General features: G+C 41.8%; 1 protein-coding gene across 3 annotated transcripts in view; it reads right to left on the bottom strand.

Annotated features, from left to right (window-relative positions):
• C2H8orf89 (chromosome 2 C8orf89 homolog) overlaps positions 1-22,190 on the bottom strand; it is an 83,196-nt gene that overhangs the window by 3,854 nt on the left and 57,152 nt on the right. For 2 of the 3 annotated variants that reach the window (XM_033934688.1, XM_033934690.1), the window contains exons 4-6: positions 16,968-17,121; positions 11,880-11,972; positions 6,033-6,088 (exon numbers count right to left, since the gene is read on the bottom strand). In XM_033934688.1, the coding sequence (XP_033790579.1) occupies positions 6,033-6,088; positions 11,880-11,972; positions 16,968-17,121 (303 nt within the window). The remainder of the gene's footprint in view (positions 1-6,032; positions 6,089-11,879; positions 11,973-16,967; positions 17,122-22,190) is intronic. The other variant, XM_033934689.1, reaches the window with a different exon arrangement.

Genomic DNA, 22,190 nt, shown 5'->3' with positions numbered 1-22,190 from the left:
CCCTTCTTTCCTCTAGGGTATACATATTCAGGTAGTCAACAATCTTCTCACACATCTATTGGCGCAATCCAGATATCATTTTCGTTGCCTTCCTCTGGACAGCTTCAAGTCTTCTTACATCCTTACCAAGATATGGCCTCCAGAACTGAACACAATATTCCAGGTGGGGCCTCACCAATGTCTTGTACAGGGACATTAACACCTCTTTTTCTGCTGGTGATTCCTCTCTCTATGCAGCCCAACATCCTTCTGGCTATGGCCACCACTTTGTCACATTGTTTCGTAGCCTTAAGATCCTCAGCCACTATTATGTCAAGGTCTCTTTCCCGGTCCATGCTTATCAGCTTCTCACCCCCTAGCACAGTGTCTCTCAAACTGGTGTACCCCAAAGTGATTCTAGGTGTGCCATGAGAGATTCCAGAATTTTACTTTATTTTTTAAAATTCCCTTCATAAGTATACACTAGAATAGATGACACGTATGTCACGTATGCAAGAGTCTGACAATGTTATGAATGACTATGTGCGTAAGGATACAAACATCTAGACCAGTGGTTCCCAAACCTGTCCTGGGGGACCCCCAGCCAGTCAGGTTTTCAAGATATCCCTAATGAATATGCATGAGAGAGATTTGCATACCTGTCACTTCCATTATATGCAAATCTCTTTCATGCATATTCATTAGGGATATCTTGAAAACCTGACTGGCTGGGGGTCCCCCAGGACAGGTTTGGGAACCACTGATCTAGACAATCATCATTCTTTGGCGTGATTGGTCCTTGAAAACTGATGGCAAGTAATTTTAGTTTTTATGGAGTGGCTATCTTAACTTGCGCAACAAGGCAATCAGGACTTTGTTACTGTTTGGATCTTATCTTTGCAAACTTAGATTTTCAGCTCTGTCAAAAATTAAATAAAAAAAGAGAATGATTGCAGATAGTGGATGATGAAATGTATGTTTGCTTGTCAACTATCAAGCCATGTTTTGAGTTAATTTGCACTCAAAAACAAGCACATCCATCGCATTGATTAGCAATTCTATCTATTTTAGTTTCACTGTTACAATTACCCATACATAGCTTAAAGAACTTTAAATAAATAACTTTCAAGTTTCTGCTGCAAAAAACATTTGCTCCATTTAGTGTGCCAGAGCTAAAAGGTTTGAGACATTGCCCTAGCATATATAGCTCCTTTAGATTTTTACTCCCCAAACGCTACATTCTGCACTTCTTCGCATTTAATTTATCTGCCACCATTCCTAACATTTGCAGATCTCTTCTCATGTTTTCCACTCCCTCTGGCATGTCCACTCTGTTGCTAATCTTGGTGTCATCTTTAAAAAGACACACTTTTTCTTTTAAACCTTCAGAAATATCACTCCCAAATATATTAAACAGAATAGGCACCAGTACCTGGGGCATTCCATTATTCACCTTTCTTTCCTCTAAACAAATCCCATTCATCACCACTCTTTAACATCTGTCAGTCAACTAATTTCTAATCCAGATCACCACTTTGGGTCCTAACTTTAACCCGCTAAGTTTAATGATGAGCCTCCTATGAGGGACTGAGTCAAAGGCTTTGCTGAAGTCCAGGAAGACCACATCTAGCACACTTCCTCTATCCAATTCTCTGGTCACCCGGTCAAAGAAGTCAATCAGATTCATTTGGCACAATTTTCCCTTGGTGAAGCCATGTTGTCTTGGATCTTGTAACCCATTTGATTCCAGGTAGTTCACTATTATTTCCTTCAGCAGAGCTTTCATTATTTTTCCAAACACTGAAGTGAAGCTCACCAGCCTGTAGTTTCCAACTTCATGTTCCCACTTTTGTGTAGAGGGACTAAACTAAACTAAAACTTAATCTTATATACTGGGTCTTCAAAGGAAGCTCGACGCGTTTAACAATAAATTAAAAAAACTGAAATATAAGTTAGTTTTCAAAATGTTTAGCGAATAAAAAAAGTTTTTAGAAGTTTATATAAGAGTTGGAAGAAACTGGGACACCTCAAAATTAGGGGAAGTTCATTCCATAGTTGGGAAAATTTAAACACCAGAGAGCTGCTAAAATTCTTAACTCCTTGAATTCCTTTCCTAGTAGGAAGAGAAAGTTTAAATCGAAGAATGCCTCTCGCATATGAAAATCTATAAACATTCCATAGCAGAGGAACAAGAGGAGCAAAGATACCATGTAAAATCTTAAAACAATACATAAACACTTAAACTGAATTCTAAAATAAACTGGGAGCCAATGGAGAGAGAAAAGCAAAGGAGTCGCATGGTTGAATTTGCTCTTTCCATAGATCAACTTCGCGGCGGTATTCTGAATCAATTGTAGTCTTTGAAGGCAGTTCTTAGTGATGCCAAGATAAATGGCATTACAATAATCTAACCGGGATAATATAATAGATTGGACCAAAACAGAAAAATGACATTGATGGAAAAGAGATCTGACCTTCCTCAACATTCGTAAGCTGAAAAAACATTTCTTAACCAGAAAGTTTATTTGATCCTTAAAAGTAAGAGAAGAATCAAAAAGTATTCCCAAAATCTTAGAGGAGAACTCAATTTGTAGGAAGGCTCCAGAATCCAAAAGTATAGTGGAAGGAAGATGATCCAATTTTAGGCCTAACCACAGAAGTTTAGTTTTAGCTGCATTTAGCTTCAACAGGACAGACATAGCCCCAAGTTTGAAGTTTAGAGATACAGTGATTTATTTTAAAAGTTAAATTGATGATATTTGGGTCAATCTCAATCAGTATAAAAATGTCATCCACATAAGTAAAAAGTGTTTTCCACGCTGACAGCTTATAAATATGCAAAGTTGTCATATAAAGATTGAACAAAATTGGGGAAAGCGGAGAGCCCTGGGGAACTCCGCAAGGAGGTTGCCAGGAATTAGAAATATTACCATCAATAGTAACTGAATAATATCGGGACAATAAAAATTTAGAAAACCAAACAAGAACAACCTGATTAAGACCGATATCTGAAAGTAATTGGAGCAAAATGTCATGATGTACTATATCAAATGCCACAGACAAATCAAACTGAAGCAAAATTGAATATTTATTTTGAAGTCATAGTTGTTGGATTTTAGAAAGGAGAGAGATCAATAAAGTTTCAGTACTAAAATTAGAACGAAACCCATATTAAAAAGGTTGAAGTAATGAAAATTTATCCAGATAATTAGTAAGTTGACCCGCTACAATTGATTCTAACAACTTTGTCAACAATGGTATATTAGCAATTGGTCGATAATGTGAGGGGATAATGGGGTCTAGATCTAATTTTTTCAGAAGGGGAAGGAGAGTTATTTGCCCCATAGATTGCATAAAGTATCCATTTTCCAGTGAATTTAATAAAATGGTCAACCGAGTTATGACCTGAGAAGGAATATTGAAAAAAAGATATGACGGAAAAGGGTCCAATGAACATTTACACTTTCTCAACTTTTCACATAATTTGGATACTTGGTATTCAGAAACTGGGTCAAAAGAACACCAGTAACGATCAACTGGTATCTCCAGTGTAGAATTATTTGAATGAGAGGAGAGATGTCCAATATTTCCTGCAGGAAAAGATTGCCTAATGAGAGAAATTTTGTCTTGAAAAAAAAACAAGCTAAGACATTAGCTCTTCTCCAATCCCATGGAACCTCTCCCGTCTCCAAGGATTTATTGAAAAATTCCACAAGAGATCCTGCAAGAACGTCTCTGAGTTCCCTCAGTACCCTAAAGTGGATATCGTCTGGTCCCATGGCTTTGTCCACTTTTAGCTTTTCTAGTTGTTCATAAACGTTTCCTTACCTCTTACCGCTGAAAACCTAATGCCAACTTGGAGAAGGCATTAAGGTGTTTAAGAGAGGATTTTCCACAAGTCTTTCATTAAAATCAGTCAGTTTTTATTTAATTTAGAAGCAGAATGAAGTCTGTGCAAGCTCCTAAATGCTGGCAGTGAGAGACAAATATGTGCAAGTCAGAGCAAACTCAAAACTGAAAGTACACATTAGCACCTGTTTTATGCACTTAAATATGAGCTTCCCAAGTAAAAAAAAATAAAAGGAAAGTTTATATTTAAAGGAGCAGAAAACAGGTACCAATGTGTGCTTCACCTCTGGGTTTGCCTGGCGCATTCACATAAGAGCTAAACTTACCACACAGCTCTTGTATACAAGCGCCAGGCACGTTCCTTCTCTTTAACTTCCCAATGCTCAATGCTAATCATATGGATATAATTTGCATGCTATTAGTGTTGAGCACTGTGAAGTTATTTTGCTACACTGTTCTCATGGTATTTCCCGGCACTGTCCCATAAAGCGCTGGAGTTTTGTATGGATACCATACATCAAACTGTATTTATACATCATGCTTTATTCAGTGTTACTGAACTCACTCATTAGAATATCATCACAGGATATTTATAAGAACATAAGAATAGCTTTAGTGGGTCAGACCAATGGTCCATCAAGCCCAGTAGCCCGTTCTCACGGTGGCCAATCCAGATCATTAGTGACCGGCCAATACCCAAGGAGTAGCAATATCCCATGCTACCGATCCAGGGCAAGCAGTGGTTTCCCCTGTGTCTTTCTCAATAAAGACTATGGACTTTTCCTCCAAGAAATTATCCAAACCTTTCTTAAAACCAGCTACGCTATCCACTCTTACCACAACCTCTGGCAATGCATTCTACAGCTTAGCTATTCTCCGAGTGAAAAAAAATGTCCTTCAATTGGTTTTAAAAGTATTTCCCTGTAACTTCATTGAGTGTCCCCTAGTCTTTGCAATTTTTGACAGAGTGAAAAATCGATCCACTTGTACCCGTTCTACTCCACTCAGGATTTTGTAGACTTCAATCATATCTCCCCTCAGCCGTCTCTTTTCCAAGCTGAACAGCCTTAACTATTTTAGTCTTTCCTCATACGAGGAGTTCCATCCCCTTTATTATCTTGGTTGCTCTTCTTTGAACCTCTTCTAGCACCACTATATTTTTCTTGAGATAAGGATACCAGAATTGAATGCAATAACCAGGTGAGGTCGCACCATTGAGCGATACAGGGGTATTATCACATTCTTAGTCTTGTCAACCATCCCTTTTTTAATAATTCCTAGCATCATGTTTGCTTTTTTGGCTGCCACCGTACATTGGGCAGAAGGTGTCATCATATTGTCTACGATGACACCCAGATCCTTTTCTTGGACGCTAACCCCCAAGGTAGACCCTAGCATCCAGTTAACTTCAAAGCTGAATTGGAGGGGGGGGGGGGGGGGAGACAAAAAAGAAAACCTTTTTGGCACAGCCTTTAATCCCATTTGTAGGCTGACTGCTCAGGGAGGGTCATGAGCTGTCGGTGAATCCAACAACAGCAAAGCTGTTTTATTTCTCTTATTTCCTTTTCTATTGAAGATTGTAATTTCTTTTACTCTCTCTCTCTGCCTTTAAATTTATATTTGTTATGAGTAGATTAATTTTGTCATTATTTTAATACAAACCAATTAGATAAGATTCTAAATAAGCAGTATATCAAATAAATTTGAAACTTGGTTGTATGCCTCTCTATGTAAGTCACTTTCTTCCAAAATAGTATTGAACCTGCACTTGAGCATTAGAGCAAGTGCTAGGATTGAATATTTCTCTTCCTCTCTGGCTAATAAAGGTCCAATGACACTTTTTCTATATAAACTATGCATTAAACAGTGTTTTAAAGACCTCTAAGATCATCCATATGATTCTATCATACTCCCTGCTCTTCTCTTTCATGTAAATGTTACTATTCAGACTGAATTATTGATTATTATTTTATCATAACTCGTATATGAAAATTATTCAGTATTTTGAAACTACAAAGTCTAAGTAAAAGAGAAAATAGGACACGGTGTTATGTTAGAAGAAAAAAAAAAAAAAAAGGAGCATGGCATATGCCATAACTAAAAAGGTAATACAGTCATTGCATCACAGTGCTTTAGATTTGCAACAAGGCAGAAAAATAAAAATCAACCAATGTAATCTATTTTACATTTTCAAGAAAACTCACGTTTTTGCCTCCTTGGAAGCGACAGCCAACCGCTACTCCGATTACCTGTTTTTGACCTATGAAACGAAAATACACCTCTAAAAATTATTTCTATATGAAATTCCTCAAACAGGGCATGTACAGATGATTTGGAGAACTATTGTAGGTCTTTAACAGATAAACATGAAATATATGTATGTCAGCCTATTATAAACCAATTCAGAATAGGAAGAGGTGGACAACCTCACACCCCGAGGTCCACAACCCAGTTAGATTTTTAGGATTTCCCCAATGACCATGCATAAGATCTACTTGCAAGCAATTCATTCATTCAAAGAATTTACTATACCATTTTAATTTCTGAGTAGAACCAAATTTGTAAGGAACAGAACTCCATTAGCAGATAGGAAAGGTTACCGGACAATTGTACCAGAGAACAGACCAAGAGGCATGTCATTAAACAAGCATATACATATATATATCTGGAAAAGGATGGAAAGTCATTTGATGCTAGATTTGGCCAAGCTCAAGAGGAAAAAGCTTGCTAAAAAAGCTCAAAGAAGAACCTTAAATGTTATCAGTGACTGCTCAGAGCACAAAGATAAAAGCATAAGGTCCCAAAGGAGAGGAGCAGCAAAGAAAAAACACACTATGAAGAGTCGTTTCGAGCTGTGTATGGTGTGGTCTGGGCAGCACCTCCTGATGATTGTTTAGGGACCATAGTACCCAAGCAAGGGAATATGGAAAATTATTAAGGAGAGATAGAAGTAGCTTGGCGAAAGGCTTTAAATACTAATAGAAGGGTTTTACACTGAATATGGTAGGCAACCGGAAGCCAATGATATATTTTAAAAGGGAAGTAAAATGATCAGTTTTACGCGAGTTCAGTGAGAAGACGGATTGTTGTATTTTGTAGGGTTTGAAGCCATCCTCTCTTATAATACCATTCTCTCCTCTGCTCTAGATACCCTTACTCCTCAAATCTTATGTCCTGTCAGGCGTGCCAAACGCCAACCCTGTCTCATCTTCTGCATCCACGCTCATGTGCCCATTACGCTGAACGTCTCTGGCTTAAATCCCGTGTGCACGCCAACTTAATACACTTCAAATTCATGCTGACATTCCAGTCTGCCCTCTCGCTGGCCAAACAAGAATACTATATCCACTTAACCACTTCTCTTAGCTCCAATCCTCGACGTCTGTTTACCACAGTAAACTCCCTACCCAAAGCACCCTTGCCACCTATCCCCCCTTCAATTTCTCCCCAGACAATTGCGGAGTTCTTCTATGATAAGATTCACCTTGAGTTCTCAACCAGACTGCTTCTCCCTCCCCTCCCTCCATTTGCCCATTCTACTAACCTCCCCTCAACACCTGCCCCCTCTCCTCTTTCTCTGAGATCACTGAGAAGGACCACACATTTTTTTCTCATCCTCCAAACCCATTATCTGCTCCTCCGATCTGATTCCCACTCATCTACTCAGTGCTCTCTTGTCCTCTGTCATCCCTCCTGTCACATCCTCAACCTATTGCTCTCCACTGCAACTGTCCCTGATGCCTTAAAACATGCCATTGTCACACCCCTCCTCAAGAAACCCTCACTGGACCCCATGTGAACCTCCAACTATCGCCTCATATCCCTTCTCTCTTTCTTATCCAAGTTACTTGAGCGTGCTGTTCACCGCCATTGCCTGGACTTCCTCTCATCCCATGCTATTCTGGATCTGCTTCAGTCAGGCTTTCGCTGCTACTTTCCATGGAAACTGCCCTTACTAAAGTTTCCAATGACCTCTTCTTGGCCAGTTCCAAAAGGCCTCTACTCTATCCTCATCTTTCTCGATCTGTCTACCGCCTGTTGATACACTGTCCTCTTCTGGTTTTCTTCCTATCTCTCCCATCACATCTTCAGTGTATGCAAAAGTGGTTCCTCCTCCACAGCCTTCCTGCTATCAATTGGTGTACCTCAAGGCTCGGTCCTGAGACCGCTCCTTTTCTCAATCTACACTTGCTCACTTGGAGCGCTGATCTCCTCTCATGGCTTCCAGTATCACCTCTATGCTGACAATTTCCAGATCTACCTCTCTGCACCAAATATCTCTATCGAAACCCAGACCAGAGTCTCAGCCTGCCTGTCTGACATTGCCACCTGGATGTCTCACTGCAATCTAAAAATGAATATGGCTAAAACAGAGTTGCTCATCTTCCCACCTAAACACACCTCTCCGCTTCCCTCGTTCTCCATCTCTGTGAACAACACTCTCATCCTTCCTGTTTTGTCTGCTCGTAATCTAGGGGTCATCTTTGACTCCTTTTTCTCTCCTTCACCGCCCAGATACAACATATCGCTAAAATCTGCTGCTTCTTCCTCTATAATATTACCAAAATCTTACCCTTCCTCTCTGAGCACACTACCAAAACACTTATCCATGCCCTCATCACCTCACGCTTAGACTACTGTAATTCACTACTCTTAGGCCTTCTGCTTAGCCATCTCGCTTCCCTCCAATCCGTCCAGAATTCGGCTACACGACTCATATTTCAGAAGAGCCGCTTTACTCACAATACTCCTCTCCTAAAGTCACTTCATTGGCTTTCCATCCATTTCCAAATATAATTCAAACTCCACTTACCAACCTACAAAAGCACTCACTCAGCTGCCCCTCACTATCTCTGTTCACTGATCTACCCCTGTGATCCCCCTGTGAGCGCCTCTCAGCTAGTAAGTCCCTCTTATCTGTGCCCTTCTCTTCAACCGCCAACTTCAGACTCCATCCCTTCTGCCTTGCTGCACCATATGCTTGGAACAAGCTACCTGAATCCCTACGGTAGGCGGCCTCTGTCCTCTGGCAGTGTTCAAAGCCTCTTTGAGAGTGCTTTTGACTCCTAACTCCTCTCACCTTGGGTTCTGCATCCCCCACCCTTTATGTCATGTCTGTCTGTCCTAGTTAGATTATAAGCTCTATAAACGTCAAAATGCACAGTGTTGCGTACGCCATTCAGCGCTATATAAGTGATAAGAAGTAGTAGTAATAGTGGATTTGGCTGCACATAGATAAATAATATGTTTATTGAAAGCTTTTATACCGCTACTAATGACTAAGGACGGTTTACATAAGTTTCTGTAATAGAGTTACAATACATGAGCTTTTGTAATACAGAGTTAGCATTTTCTGTGATTATTTTCAATACAGCAAAGTATCACAAACCGTGTGCCGCAGACTATTCCCGGTGTGCTGCAAGATGCCAGCGAGGAGGAGAGGCACAGGCTGACTGCCTACTCCTCCTGTAGCACCTCCTCCCCTAACTGGTGGCTCAGGACCCCATCCGGAGGGCCTCCACGCATGCGCAGACTTCGACATGACATCATGCATACACGTGATGTTATCATATTGACGTCCACGCATTTCCAGATGTCATCCAGCTGCAGCCCCAAGTTTAATGCGTTATGGCTATGGATAGTTTGCAAGACACTGCAATACAGCTTCAGATGGTACTCATTTAAATGGTTTTTTATGCATTTAGGCATTATGGTATGGTGCATTTACATTGTCTTTTACATTTAGTCTTTTGACTGAGCATGCAGTGTTTGCACACTATCTTCACTGTCTCTATAAGTATTTGAGAATGCTATATTGAGCCTATATATATATATATATATATATATATATATATATACACTCATCTTACATATTTATACCATAAAACAATCATCCTACGTGAATACTATGTGTACTATGTTCATACTAAAACCTACTTATTTACATGCATAATACCTGTATCATGTTCATCCTAGATTTACACACATCTTGATAATTCTAGCTATCTATACTTTGTTATCATATCCTCAGCAATTCTTGGTATCTATACTGTGTTCACCCTATCGCATTCCTATTGGGGAGTAGCCAGCTATTTCTCCTATGTTGCATTATTACAGTATTCTGTGAAGAGGATGGTCTTTATCCCTTTCTTAAAATTTACAGTGTCTTTTTCAAGTTTTAATTCTTTCAGAAGGAGTTCCACCTTGAAGCCATCACCAAAAACAGCCAGTGTATGCTGACAAAATAGTCATGCAGATCCATCTGGAAATAGGAACCTTGGGGGATGACTTTCCCAGTTTGCAAGGACTGATGAACACAAAAAATGATCTGAAAAGCGAAAATCATTCGTCACCTCTAGATAAGAGAAGAACTCTCCTCACTTCCAATAATGCCAAAACTTTCTTCTTTTTCTTTATGCCTGTAGCCTGAAATGCAGGCAGTTGGACCTCCTGATTGACATGGATCACCAACCCCACCTTTGGCAGAAAATAAGGCACTGTGTGAAAAGGCACACCCATCTCTATAAATCGGAGGGACAGCTGTCTACATGACTACCTGAACTCTGGGTCCCTTCTTGCCAAGGCTATGGCTACCAGGAACACTGCCCTGATGGTCAGATTCATCAGATCTTGTACGGGGCTTTACTGAAGTCCCGCAGTCCAATGTTAAGATTCCATGATGGAAATGGTTGTCACATGGGAAGATACAAATGCAATGCTCCCTTCAGAAACTGGACACATCCAGATGGCCAAAGAATCCATCTCCAGTCAAGCCCTAAGCACGAGAGGCTCATTACCTATATTTTGAGGGAGCCAACTACTAGGCCCCGTTTTGAGACCATTCTGAACAAACAATAGAACCACAGAAACTGGAGCCCTAAAAGAAAAAACTGAGGAGCTGAAGCACTGCCCGGTGACCCAAGGAAAAGGAGTTGAAAAATGTAGATGATGCCTTCTACAATCCTTACAGGTGAAGGGAAGAAACCCACTTGACATGACTTATCTCTTTTGCACTGGAAACATACTTAAATTTAATCACCAAAAGATGATATCAGCCCACATTATGCATAGCAGAAGTTCCAGCAACTTTTGGGTGCTGGTCAGACAGATGCTGCAATCTGGAGCTCTGACCTAGCTACTGCCAATACTTGTTCAACTGATGCTGAACCTCCTCTGAAAGATTCTGTACCTTTGACAGATAGAGACAAGTCATTGTTTTGGCTACCTTAAATGCCCTTCAGGAGCATCCCAATGCTCTGTGACTAATACACTGATATCAGGATGCCAGACAAACGAAGATGACTGGGCTTTCACTCCGCTCATTATAGAACAAGGAGTGGAGGATCCTGTTGTGAGTCCAAGCTTAATTTCCACAAAGAATCAGTGATAAGCTCTAACAGAGCCGAGGGTCTGAACAGCCGGTGGACCGTGGGGTCTCCCCTCTGAGTCTTCCCTTGAAAAGGCCCATTGGTTCCTGGCCAGCCTCTGATACTGAGGCACACATGACCTGGAAGCCCTAGCCCCCTTGTGCACCTCTTGGTGTACTGCCAGATGTCCCCAGGGATCTCGTTTATCCAGATAAGCTCTCCACATCAGATTGACAAATTCCAAAGAAAATGCCATAGTAGGCAGTGCAAAGTCTCCTTTAGATTCTGTGGTCTCTACGCTCCTTCGCTTAGGATGACCGCCATTCTGGGGTTCTGAAAGGGATTTACAACTAATCGATAGACCCCCCCCCCCCCCCAACCATTCCTCAGGCCTAGAGAACAAAGGGGAGGCTAAACCAACCGCTCCTGTCCCCTTTCATGTGTTCTGTGGCATATTGTGCGACATGTTGTCCAAGGTCGCTCTTCGGGTGCCCATTCAGCACAAACCTGGCATGAATTAAGGGTAAAGGAGCCTGAGAACTTCATCCCTGTCAGTTCTGAGGCAAAACAGGGTGATCTGAAGTCAAGGTTACATTAGTATAGGTGCAGGCCACATAAGCAATCAGAATGATACAGTCCCAAATTTAATTATTATATAAAACAGTAGGAAAAAAATATGCATACCTGTTTCCAATAAACCCATTTTTTGGATTTAGTGATGAGGTAGCAGAAAGTAAAAAACCTGCGGCAGAACTCGTCCCATATCCATTGCAAAAGCTAAAATAAATTGATAAGTTAATTAAAATCCATTTTATAATTCTTTTCTAATCTCTCAGTCTTAGTATATATGCTATTGCTTATTATCACAAATTTATAACAGAAAAACATGTTAACGGTCAATACTGTAAATCCTGGATTACAAGTCCTTTTAAAACAGAGATTTGTGCAGCTTGGCCAATGCAAAAGCTCCACCTACAAAAAATTATTTAAAGCAGCAATTCTCCTGTTTCCTTAGTCATGCTACTGTCAAGTACAAGCAAACTTTTAGCATCAGCTTCATTCCCAGAGCAAAACAATTGCAAAAAGTTCCTAATAAAGCTTCCTGTTTAATTACTCCTCCATAATAAAAGGGATACAAGGGTTATCTGTACTGAAAATCTGTCCAAGAAAGGGTAGTTTTCTTTAGTTTAAAAATATTTATTAAAGAAAGGCTTAACTGTATTGTACAAAATCTCTCTGTAGACTCAATGTTCCTGGTGATTTAAACAACTTCAAAAGAAAATTGGTTGTTTGATTATATTAAATGCAGTCAATTTGCTTTCTTTGAACCCAAGAAAACTGCTAGAATTTATTGTGAAAGAAGGAGAGAAAAAGGTGTACCTTTGAATGAACCTACATGATGGTAGAATGTTGTTAGATCAGCTGTGAGTGTTATTCCTCTTGCCTGTTTCATTATGTAATTGGAATAGAAACATAGAAACAGACGGCAGATAAGGGCCACGGCCCATCCAGTCTGCCCACCCCAATGACCCTTCCTATCTATCTCTGCGAATAGATCCCACATGTCTATCCCATTTGGACTTAAAATCTGGCACGCTGCTGGCCTCAATGACCTGAAGTGGAAGACTGTTCCAGTGATCAACCACCCTTTCAGTGAAGAAGAACTTCCTAGTGTCACCATGCAGTTTCCCACCCCTGATTTTCCATGGATGCCCCCTTGTTGCCGTGGGACCCTTGAAAAAGAAGATATCTTCTTCTACCTCGATGCAGCCCGTGAGATACTTGAATGTCTTGATCATATCTCCCCTCTCTCTACGTTCCTCGAATGAGTAGAGCTGTAACTTCCCTAACCGCTCCTCGTATGGGAGATCCTTGAGTCCCGAGACCATCCGGGTGGCCATTCTCTGGACTGATTCCAGTCTCAGCACATCCTTACGGTAATGCGGCCTCCAGAATTGCACACAGTACTTCAGGTGTGGTCTCACCATGGATCTATACAATTGCATAATGACTTCAGGTTTACGGCTGATGAAACTCCTGCGTATGCAACCTATGATTTGCCTTGCTTTGGATGAAGCTTGCTCCACTTGATTTGCAGTCTTCATGTTTTCACTGACAATCACCCCTAAGTCTCTTTCTGCTTCAGTTCTTGTCAGGATCTCGCCATTTAGGGTGTAAGTCTTGCATGGATTTTGGCTTCCCAGGTGCATGACTTTGCATTTTTTGGCATTGAAACTGAGTTGCCAGGACCTAGACCAGCGCTCCAGTAGAAGTAGGTCATGCATCATGTCGTCTGCCATTGAATTTTTGTCTGTTGTGCTTTTGCTCACTACATTGCTTAGTTTGGCATCATCGGCGAATAATGTTATTTTACCTCGGAGCCCTTCTGCTAAGTCTCTTATATAGATGTTGAACAGGATCAGGCCCAGGACGGAGCCCTGTGGCAATCCACTTATCACCTCCGACATTTCGGAGGGGGTGCCGTTCACCACTACCCTCTGAAGCCTACCTCCAAGCCAGTTCCCAATCCATTTGGTCAATGTGTCGCCCAATCCTAAAGAACTCATCTTGCTCAGCAACCTGCGGTGTGGTACACTATCAAATGCTTTGCTGAAGTCCAGGTAAACGATGTCCAGGGACTCCCCAATAGATTATTTTATTTTTTTTCTTCCCTAATATTTCCTTGTATCTTGGTCCGGGACATCACATTGTAACATTACTTGTGCGACAAGTGAAACACCAAGGCAGACACTTCACGGAAGGCATTGTGAGAGCAGCAGGATTGTGGATCGTAGGAGCGAAACATAGCATTGCTTCTATAATCTCACTACTGTGTAAAGTGTCGCAGACTGAGGGGCAAGCTCCAAGAACAAAAGATGGCATGGACAATAGTAACAAGAAGCATGAGAGGTGGAGGGCAAAGCAACAAACGCTGGACCATAACTTTTACATGCATGAGTATTCAAGCAGTTCATATTTAGGTCATCGAATAAATGGACACTTCAAGTTTCATTAATGCCTTATGAAGATTCCTCTCCATCTGAGGTCCAGTCAAACAGATTCATTCTGACTGCAGAACCAACTTTTTAGGAGCTTGCAGAGAATTAAACATTCCATCTGTCAAGTTGCACCAATCCGCTGTAGAAAAGTATCTAAGCGACCAAAAGTGTACTTGGGTCTTCACCCCTCCTCACTCTTCACAAATGGGAGGAGCGTGGGAGCGCATAGCTTGCTGGATCTTGAACGCTATGCTGTTAGGGAATGATCATAGGAGATTGATGCACAAAGCTTTAATCATCTTGCTTGTAGAGGTCGCAGCAATTATGAACACCAGACCCCTAGTATCAGTATCTTCTGATCCAGAGTCACCACTGATCTTGACACCAGCTATGCTTCTCATACAGAAAACCCAAACCAATTCTGCTCCACCTGGAGATTTCGAAGGTGGCAATATTTACAAATACCAGTGGAAGCAAGAGTAGCATCTTACTGATGTTTTCTGGAAACATAGGAAGAGAGAATACCTTTCTACTCTCCAACAACGAAAGAAGTGGAAAGATGACCATCCGAACCTGCGAGAAGGGGATCTGGTGCTACTAACGGACAGCCAAGAACAATGCAACAGTTGGCCTCTGGGCCTCATTACCCAAGCCTTCCCAAGTGAGGATGGATAAGTTTGCAAGCTAGAAATCAAGACTGCAAACCAAGGAGCAGGGAAGAACTTCATCCAACTAGTCACCGAAGTGATGTTCCTACATCTTGAAGAGATGTGAAATGAGGATGCCATGGCCACGGTCCATTCCAGAAATACAGAGACTCTTTCTCTCTCTCATGTTTTGTTTGTCTGTGTTGTCAGCCTCTCGTCTCAGCTCCTGCAAAACTACCAGGGAGAATTTGCCTGCAAATGGCAGAGAAGTCAAGACAACCTAGAAGCCATCAGTTTCCGGCTACAGTAATTATGGACTTTGAATGGACTAAATATAGTATTATTGAATGTAAATATCTACTGATATCAGGCAGTGAATGTTATTTCCCTGGCAATCTTTTCCTAATTGTAACAGAGCTCCAAGATATGCTTTATGTAATTCAGTAGTTGCACAGAACTTTATTGCTGCAGCTACTTCTTGCCAGGATATGTGAGCTGGGCATTATGGGTAACGTAGTCTTACACATGCTGCAGTCACTCCTGCTTACCTATGCTTCTCTGCCAGTGATTTTCTCCTATGGCCACCTCCCCCTTTCTCTCATTTAAACTTGAATCCTTTATCTCACTTCTGGCTCACCTTAACTTCCCGACTACCCGAGGCTAAGTTTTGTTCCTACTGGCATTTGACTCTGCCTTGTGGGAACTCTTTGTCTGGAAAGGGTCAAAATCCTTCTTCAATCAGCAATACACATGGCTTTACCTACCTCCTAACAAGGACTATTTTTTCACCTCTAGGGCTATCTGAGCACTTGCAAGGGATGCATCAGCACTCTAGCTCTGAAACCTTCTTATTCTGTTGGACTATTCTCTAGCTTTCCAATTTCTCATCCTCATCTACTAGAGCAACATTCTGAAACTAAGAAGTCTGAGCCCAGAGGAAAAAGCCTCTGAGAAGAAAATCCTACTAAATGTGAGTAAATCATATTTGTTCAATAAAGCATATTTCAGAAAAGATCTAAGGATTTCCTATGTGTGTGTCGATGTGCACGAGGTTTAGCTTTCTGGTAGATTTTTAGCACATGTCTGGGACAGCTTGCTAAACAAGATAGAAAAGTATGTGATGATCTAAAGGTGGCCAAACAGGTTGAGATGGTGACGGTGAAAGCTAGAAGGATATGGTCAGTAGGAAAATAAAAAGAGGTATTTATGTCCCTGTATAAGACTTTGGTGAAACCTCATTTAGAATATTGCATACAATTCTGGAGACCACCCTTCAAAATGATATAAACAAGATGGAGTCGATCAATAGAAAGGCTTTGTCATAAGGCGCATGGGGACAGACTTAAGATCTCAATATGTACAGTATATCTTGGAGGAAAGGCGGGATAGGGGAGATATGATAGAAACATTTAAATACCTACGTGGCATAAATGTACATGAGGCACATTTCTTTCATTTGAAAGGAAGCTCTGGAATGACAGGGCATAGGATGAAGTTAAGAGGTGATAGGCTCAGGCGTAACCTAAATAAATACTTTTTTACAGAAAGGGTGGTAGATGCATGGAATAGTCTCCTGATAGAGGTGGAAACAGACTGTGTCTGAATTCAAGAAAGTGTGGCACATGGGATCTCTTAGAGAGAGGAGGAAATAGTGGATGCTGCCAATGGGCAGACTGGATAAGCCATTTGGCCTTTCCCTGCCATCATGTTTCTATGGTTCTAGTGACTGTCAACAGGGAAATTCAAGATAAGGAAGCTAGAATCTGATCAGTCCATTTTGAATTAAGGTTATCATGCCTCCAAATGGAGAAAAAGATGGACTGAATAACCACATAAACATGTTCAAAAACAATAAAAATATAGAAGCCTGTTTTAAACAAAATAAGCATCGGTGGGTAGTACTAACATTTGCTCACAGTATAAAAACCAATGCATCATGAGACAGTTTGATCTATTATGACACTACAGCAGTGCAAACAAAGCTTTGTAACCCATTCATAGCACTTCTCTTAGCTACTGAAATAAACAAATACTGTCTTCATATACTGAATCTACCATGGCACTAGGTAGAAGCTCACCTCCTTTGCTTTAATATTTGTCACAATTCTGTCCCCCTGAAAATATACCTGATTTCATGTGTTTTAGGGGCATCAGCAGCAAGTCCTTTCCGTACATGTAATAAAGGCATTTTATTTAGTTTAGTGCCCCGAGTTCCTTCTACACAGTTTGGCATTGTAATACTCTCTTTGGAGTCCTTCTGTCCCAGGTTTGACACAAACACTGTTTAAAAAATAACCAGAATTAGAAAATAGTATGTTATTTCTATAAAATTCCTATTCAGAAACTTCAGACTAAAACAGTAAAAAAATTTTGCAGTACACAAAGGGCTCCTTTTATTAAGCCACGTTAGGGTTTTAATGCATGGAATAGCGCATGCTAGACTACCGCCAGCAGTGAGCTGGCATTAGTTCTAGAAGCGTAGCATGCGGTAATTTCCTGCATGCGCTAAAAACGCTAGTGCACCTTAGTAAAAGGAGCCCAAAGACTTTAAGAAACCATTTAACATAAAGTGCATGCATACATTTTTAAAATGAGTTGTAGTAGCCTGGGACTACCACTGAGGCAACAAGACCATATAGTGCACTAAGCAGTGTCAAAAAAAAGCTAAATGCACAATGCATAGTGGTAACAAGGTTAAGTAGTATGCATAATTACAAAATTCACATCTGTGGTAGGTAATCAAGTAAAGAAATTTTGGATCTGTGGTGACAGTGAGACTCAGGAAACCAGCTTCATGTTCTTTTTATTTGATATACCATGGGATTTTGTAGCTACAGCATAACAATCTCTTTGAATCACTTTGTTTAAGAAAATGTTAACTTTTTTCATGTATACCATTCCTATTTTTTTCCTTATCCTTCCATATTCTTTGTAGTCTCTTGCTCACCTTTCCCCAAACAATACTGCTTAAGAGCTCCAGCAAGTGTGAGGCACCTCTTCACAAATGCCCCCCCCCCCTTAGTGCTCATTGGTTAGCTCAAGTAACTATTACCACTGTATCGCTACTCCCCCTAACCCAGGCATGCAGACCTTGGCCTGAATAATCCTTCACAGAGAACAGATACAAATATGCGTCTCCTGAGCCACAGGAATGACCCATTATTACTGTCATTTTTACCTGTGATTTGACTTAGACATCCTGAGACAATGATGAAACAACATGTAACAAATCTAGGGTTAATAATATGAGCGATAAGATCTTCCTGAAGAAAGCTAAAGTTTTCAGAAAATGGGTAACAAAAGATAAAGGAGATTTAAAATGTTTCTCTTCAATGCCACTGTGATATCCCTACAGGTTTCACTGCGATTGTGCCCTCTGGAACTGGCAGTTAGTTAATGGCTAGTCTTAATATTCTATTCTCTAAAGCAGAGGTTCCCAAATTTGTCCTGGGGGACCCTATACTCAGTGATGTTTTCAGGATGCTCACAATGAATATGTATAAGATCAATCTGCATACCCTGGAAACATAGCTGGTTGTGGGGTCCCAAGGGCAAGCTTGTGAATCCCTGCACTAAAGGATGATACTGATTACTATGACACAAAGGAGGTAAACTTAACCAGTACCTTTTATACTCGTGTCAACCACATCATATGGGTGTGTGTGTGTGTATGTGTGTGGGGAGGGGGAGCGGGAGGGGGGGGGCGGGGTGTAAGCTTCAAGGCGGTTTACAAAAGTTAAAAGGAAAACATAAAAAGTATATATAATCAATTGGACAGGACACAAATAATAATGAAAACAGTAAACCACAGACAGGACTGAAACTTAAGGACAATGGGGAAAGACTACAATAATTATAGAGAAAAGAGGAAGTAGGGAGGAACAGTAATGCAGGTCTAAAATGCATGTAAAAACATCCTTAAAAGGACAATCATAGTCCAAAGGCGTCTTTGAACTATAGTTTGATTGCTTCAGTAAAATATAATAGTTCCCTACACAATCAAATGTACTAGACCAGTGTTTTTCAACCTTTTTACACCCGTGGACCGGTAGAAATAAAATAATTATTTTGTGGACCGGCAAACTACTAAGACTGAAATTTAAAAACCACATTTCCGCCCTGTCTCCGCAAGCTCGGTCCCCACAAACCATCTGATCCCATCCGCACAAGCCTCAGTTATGATTTTATATTGAACGTACTTTATTAAAGTATAAAAAGAAACAATATTCTGTACAATTGTCATTTTATAAATATAAATATACAGAGCAAGGATCAACAAAACCCCTGTCTCCCCTCCCCTTCACATATATCTACTATCAAGAAAACTGAACAAGCCAAATTATTACAGAATGCTACACAGAAATATCATGCTAACAGAATACTGCAGTCACACAGGACAGGAATAGTGTTAGGGGAGTGCCCCCTGGTCAGAGAGAGCCCTAAGTCAGCTTGAAGCTAAAAAAGCACTGTCTGGGCTTTGCAGTCCCCAGTTATGTTTCTAGCAGGATATATATTTCAAATCTGATATATTCTAATGACAAAATAGAAATAAAATTATTTTTTTCTACCTTTTGTTGTCTTTTGTTTCTGCTTTCATCTTCTTTTCACTCTTTTCCTTTCAGCGTCTGCCCTGTCTCTTCAATACAGCATCTGCCCCTTCCATCCACTGTCTGCCCTCTCCCCCTTCCATATGTATCTGACTTCTTTCTATGCCCCTCTCCCCAGCCTGTGCCTCCTCTCTCCTTTTTACATCATTCATTCCACCTTCACTGCTTTCTTCATTTTTATCTCTCCTACACCAGATCTAGCATCTTTATCCCTCTCTCATTTCTCTGCTGACCCCCTCTCAGCATCAATCTCTCTCTACTTTCTCATTCCTCTGTCTCTCCCCTTTCCCTCATCTGATCTCTCCATTCCACCCTGACCCCCTTTCCCCTCCTGTAATCTCCCTGCCAGCTGTTTCCTTCCTTTTTCTTTCTCCCTTCCCTCCTACCCCCATCCAACATTAACTGAAGAAAGGGATCGAGGGGTATAGATAGGGGGCTACTGTGCAGGTCCTGGACCTGTTGGGCCGCCGCGTGAGCGGACTGCTGGGCACGATGGACCTCGGGTCTGACTCAGTGGAGGCATTGCTTATGTTCTTATGTTCTTAACTCTCTTCCCATCCCTTTTCCTCCTCCCCTCCCAGTAGCATCTTTCCTTCTACCTCCCTCCAGGTCCAGTAGCAGCTCCCCAGCCTCCAACAGTGGCTTCCTCCCCTTCCAGCAGCTCTCAATACTTGCCTGCAGCAGTGATTTACTTAGGCAGCCTTGGGTCCGTTGCCGCCTCTGAGAAAAGAGGAAGTTGCCAGTGAATCACTGCCCTGGCAAGTATGAGAGCTGCTGGGAGGGGAGACAGCCACTGTTGAAGGCTCCCCAGGATCTTGCTCTCACGCACGCTGACCATCTCCCTCCACTTGCACCTGTACCTGCAGCTCTCTCCCTTCTACCTGCACCTCAGCCCTCTTCAGCAACTCGGCAGGGGCGGCAATCAAGACAAGCTGCCGACATTGGGACCTTCCTTCTCTGAGTCCTGCCTATTTTGTTTCAACTTCCTGTTTCCGAACAGGCGAGATTCACAGAGAGAAGGCCCCGACGTCGGCAGCCTGTCTGGATCACCCGAGGCTGGGCGTTACAGCAGCCTTCCAACACTACCGCAGTCAGCAGGAAATTTAACCACCGACTTGATCTTGCCGGCCCTATGCGGGCCGGCGGTTGAAGAACAGTGTACTAGACTATTTCCATATATACACAAGTTTACTTAAAGTGGCACTCCCCCTCCCTCCTAAAAATATAACCCCTCAGAATTGTCATTGTTTACTGACAAGTCTTCCAATAAACTATTTAGGAAACAGAAATACAGTAGCACCTCTTTTTTTTTCCTAGGTATTTACATGCTGCCTACCAAGTTTATCTAAGCGGTTTACAAGCAGGTACTGAAGCATTTTCCCTATCTGTCCTGGTGGGGTCAAAATCTAACGTACCTAGGGCAATGGAGGACTACATGACTAGCCCAGGGTCAAGCATGTGTCATTTCCATCTTCCTTTGCTGCTCTCTATGTACATGTATCTGCTCTAAGAGAATATCTTATATATTCGAATATAAGCTGACCCGAACATAAACTGAGGTAACCTTTTTCCCCCTAAAAAAGGAAGAAAAAAAAGCTGACTTGAATATAAACTAAGCGGCTAATATTCAAGTGCCCTGCCATGCCTTGCCCAGCTCTGCACCCAGTCCCCTTTCCTCCCTCCCTGCCCTGTATATTGTCCACTCCCCCCTCCCTCCCGATGCCATGCAGGCCCTGGGTATCTTTGAAATCCCTCATGGTCCAGGAGAGGAAGGATCCCTCCCACCTCCTGTTCCCGCTGACTGCAATGGCTTAACTCCCTCATGCCTCCCCTTGTGTATCTTTGAAATCCCTAGTGGTCAAGCAGAGGGCCGGAGCAGGAGCAATCTTCCCTTGTTCCTGCCCTTTGTTGAGCCGCTATCTGAAATCGCTGCCGCGAGTTCTCGTGAGTCCCGTGAGAACTCGTGGTAGCCATTCAGCTAACATCTCAGCTCGGGGCAGGAGCACAGGAAGACCGTTCCTACTCCAACTCACCACTGGACCACTAGGGATTTCAGAGGCATGCAGGGGAGCCGGAGGGAGTTAAAAGTCATTGCAGTTCGCTTAGATAGGAGGCGGGAGGGATTCCTCCTGTCCTGGCTCACCGCTGGACCACCAGGGATTTCAAAGGTATGTGGGGGAGGCCAGAAGGAGTTAAAAGTCATCGCAGTCGGCCAGGACAGGAGGCGGAAGGGATCCCAACTGTCTCAGCCCACTGCTGGACCACCAGGTCTTAAAGCATGCCCGGAGGAGGCCTGCAACAGGTCCGGGTTGGAGAGGTGGATGGGTGCTGACCCAAATATAAGTTGAGACCCCCATTTTTGGACCATTTTTTGGCCCAAAAATCTTGGCTTATAGATTGAGTATATACAATTATAACCTTAGCTAAATGCTTAGTTGAATGCATAAATACCATAACATTATAGCCGCAAATGAAACAGCAGTTAATTTTGACTACTGAACTGAAGCAAGAAAAAAAATAAAACTAAATGACACCTACTGCTAGTATATCATAAAAACAGTAATCTGTCAAGGTTCCCCACTGTCACCCATGCTCTTCAATCTTTTCATTTCCTCCCTCGGTACCCTGTTAGACAAACTCAAAGTAACTTCATTCAGCTATGCAGACGATATCACCATACTCCTCCCCTTTGACACACAAGACCCCACCACATCAGACATCCTGGAAAAAACTCTAGAAGCA

This window comes from Geotrypetes seraphini, chromosome 2, assembly GCF_902459505.1.
Source record: "Geotrypetes seraphini chromosome 2, aGeoSer1.1, whole genome shotgun sequence".
Taxonomy (NCBI): domain Eukaryota; kingdom Metazoa; phylum Chordata; class Amphibia; order Gymnophiona; family Dermophiidae; genus Geotrypetes; species Geotrypetes seraphini.
The sequence above is the reverse complement of the archived record's forward strand: the minus strand, read 5'-3'. Positions and strand labels throughout refer to the sequence as shown.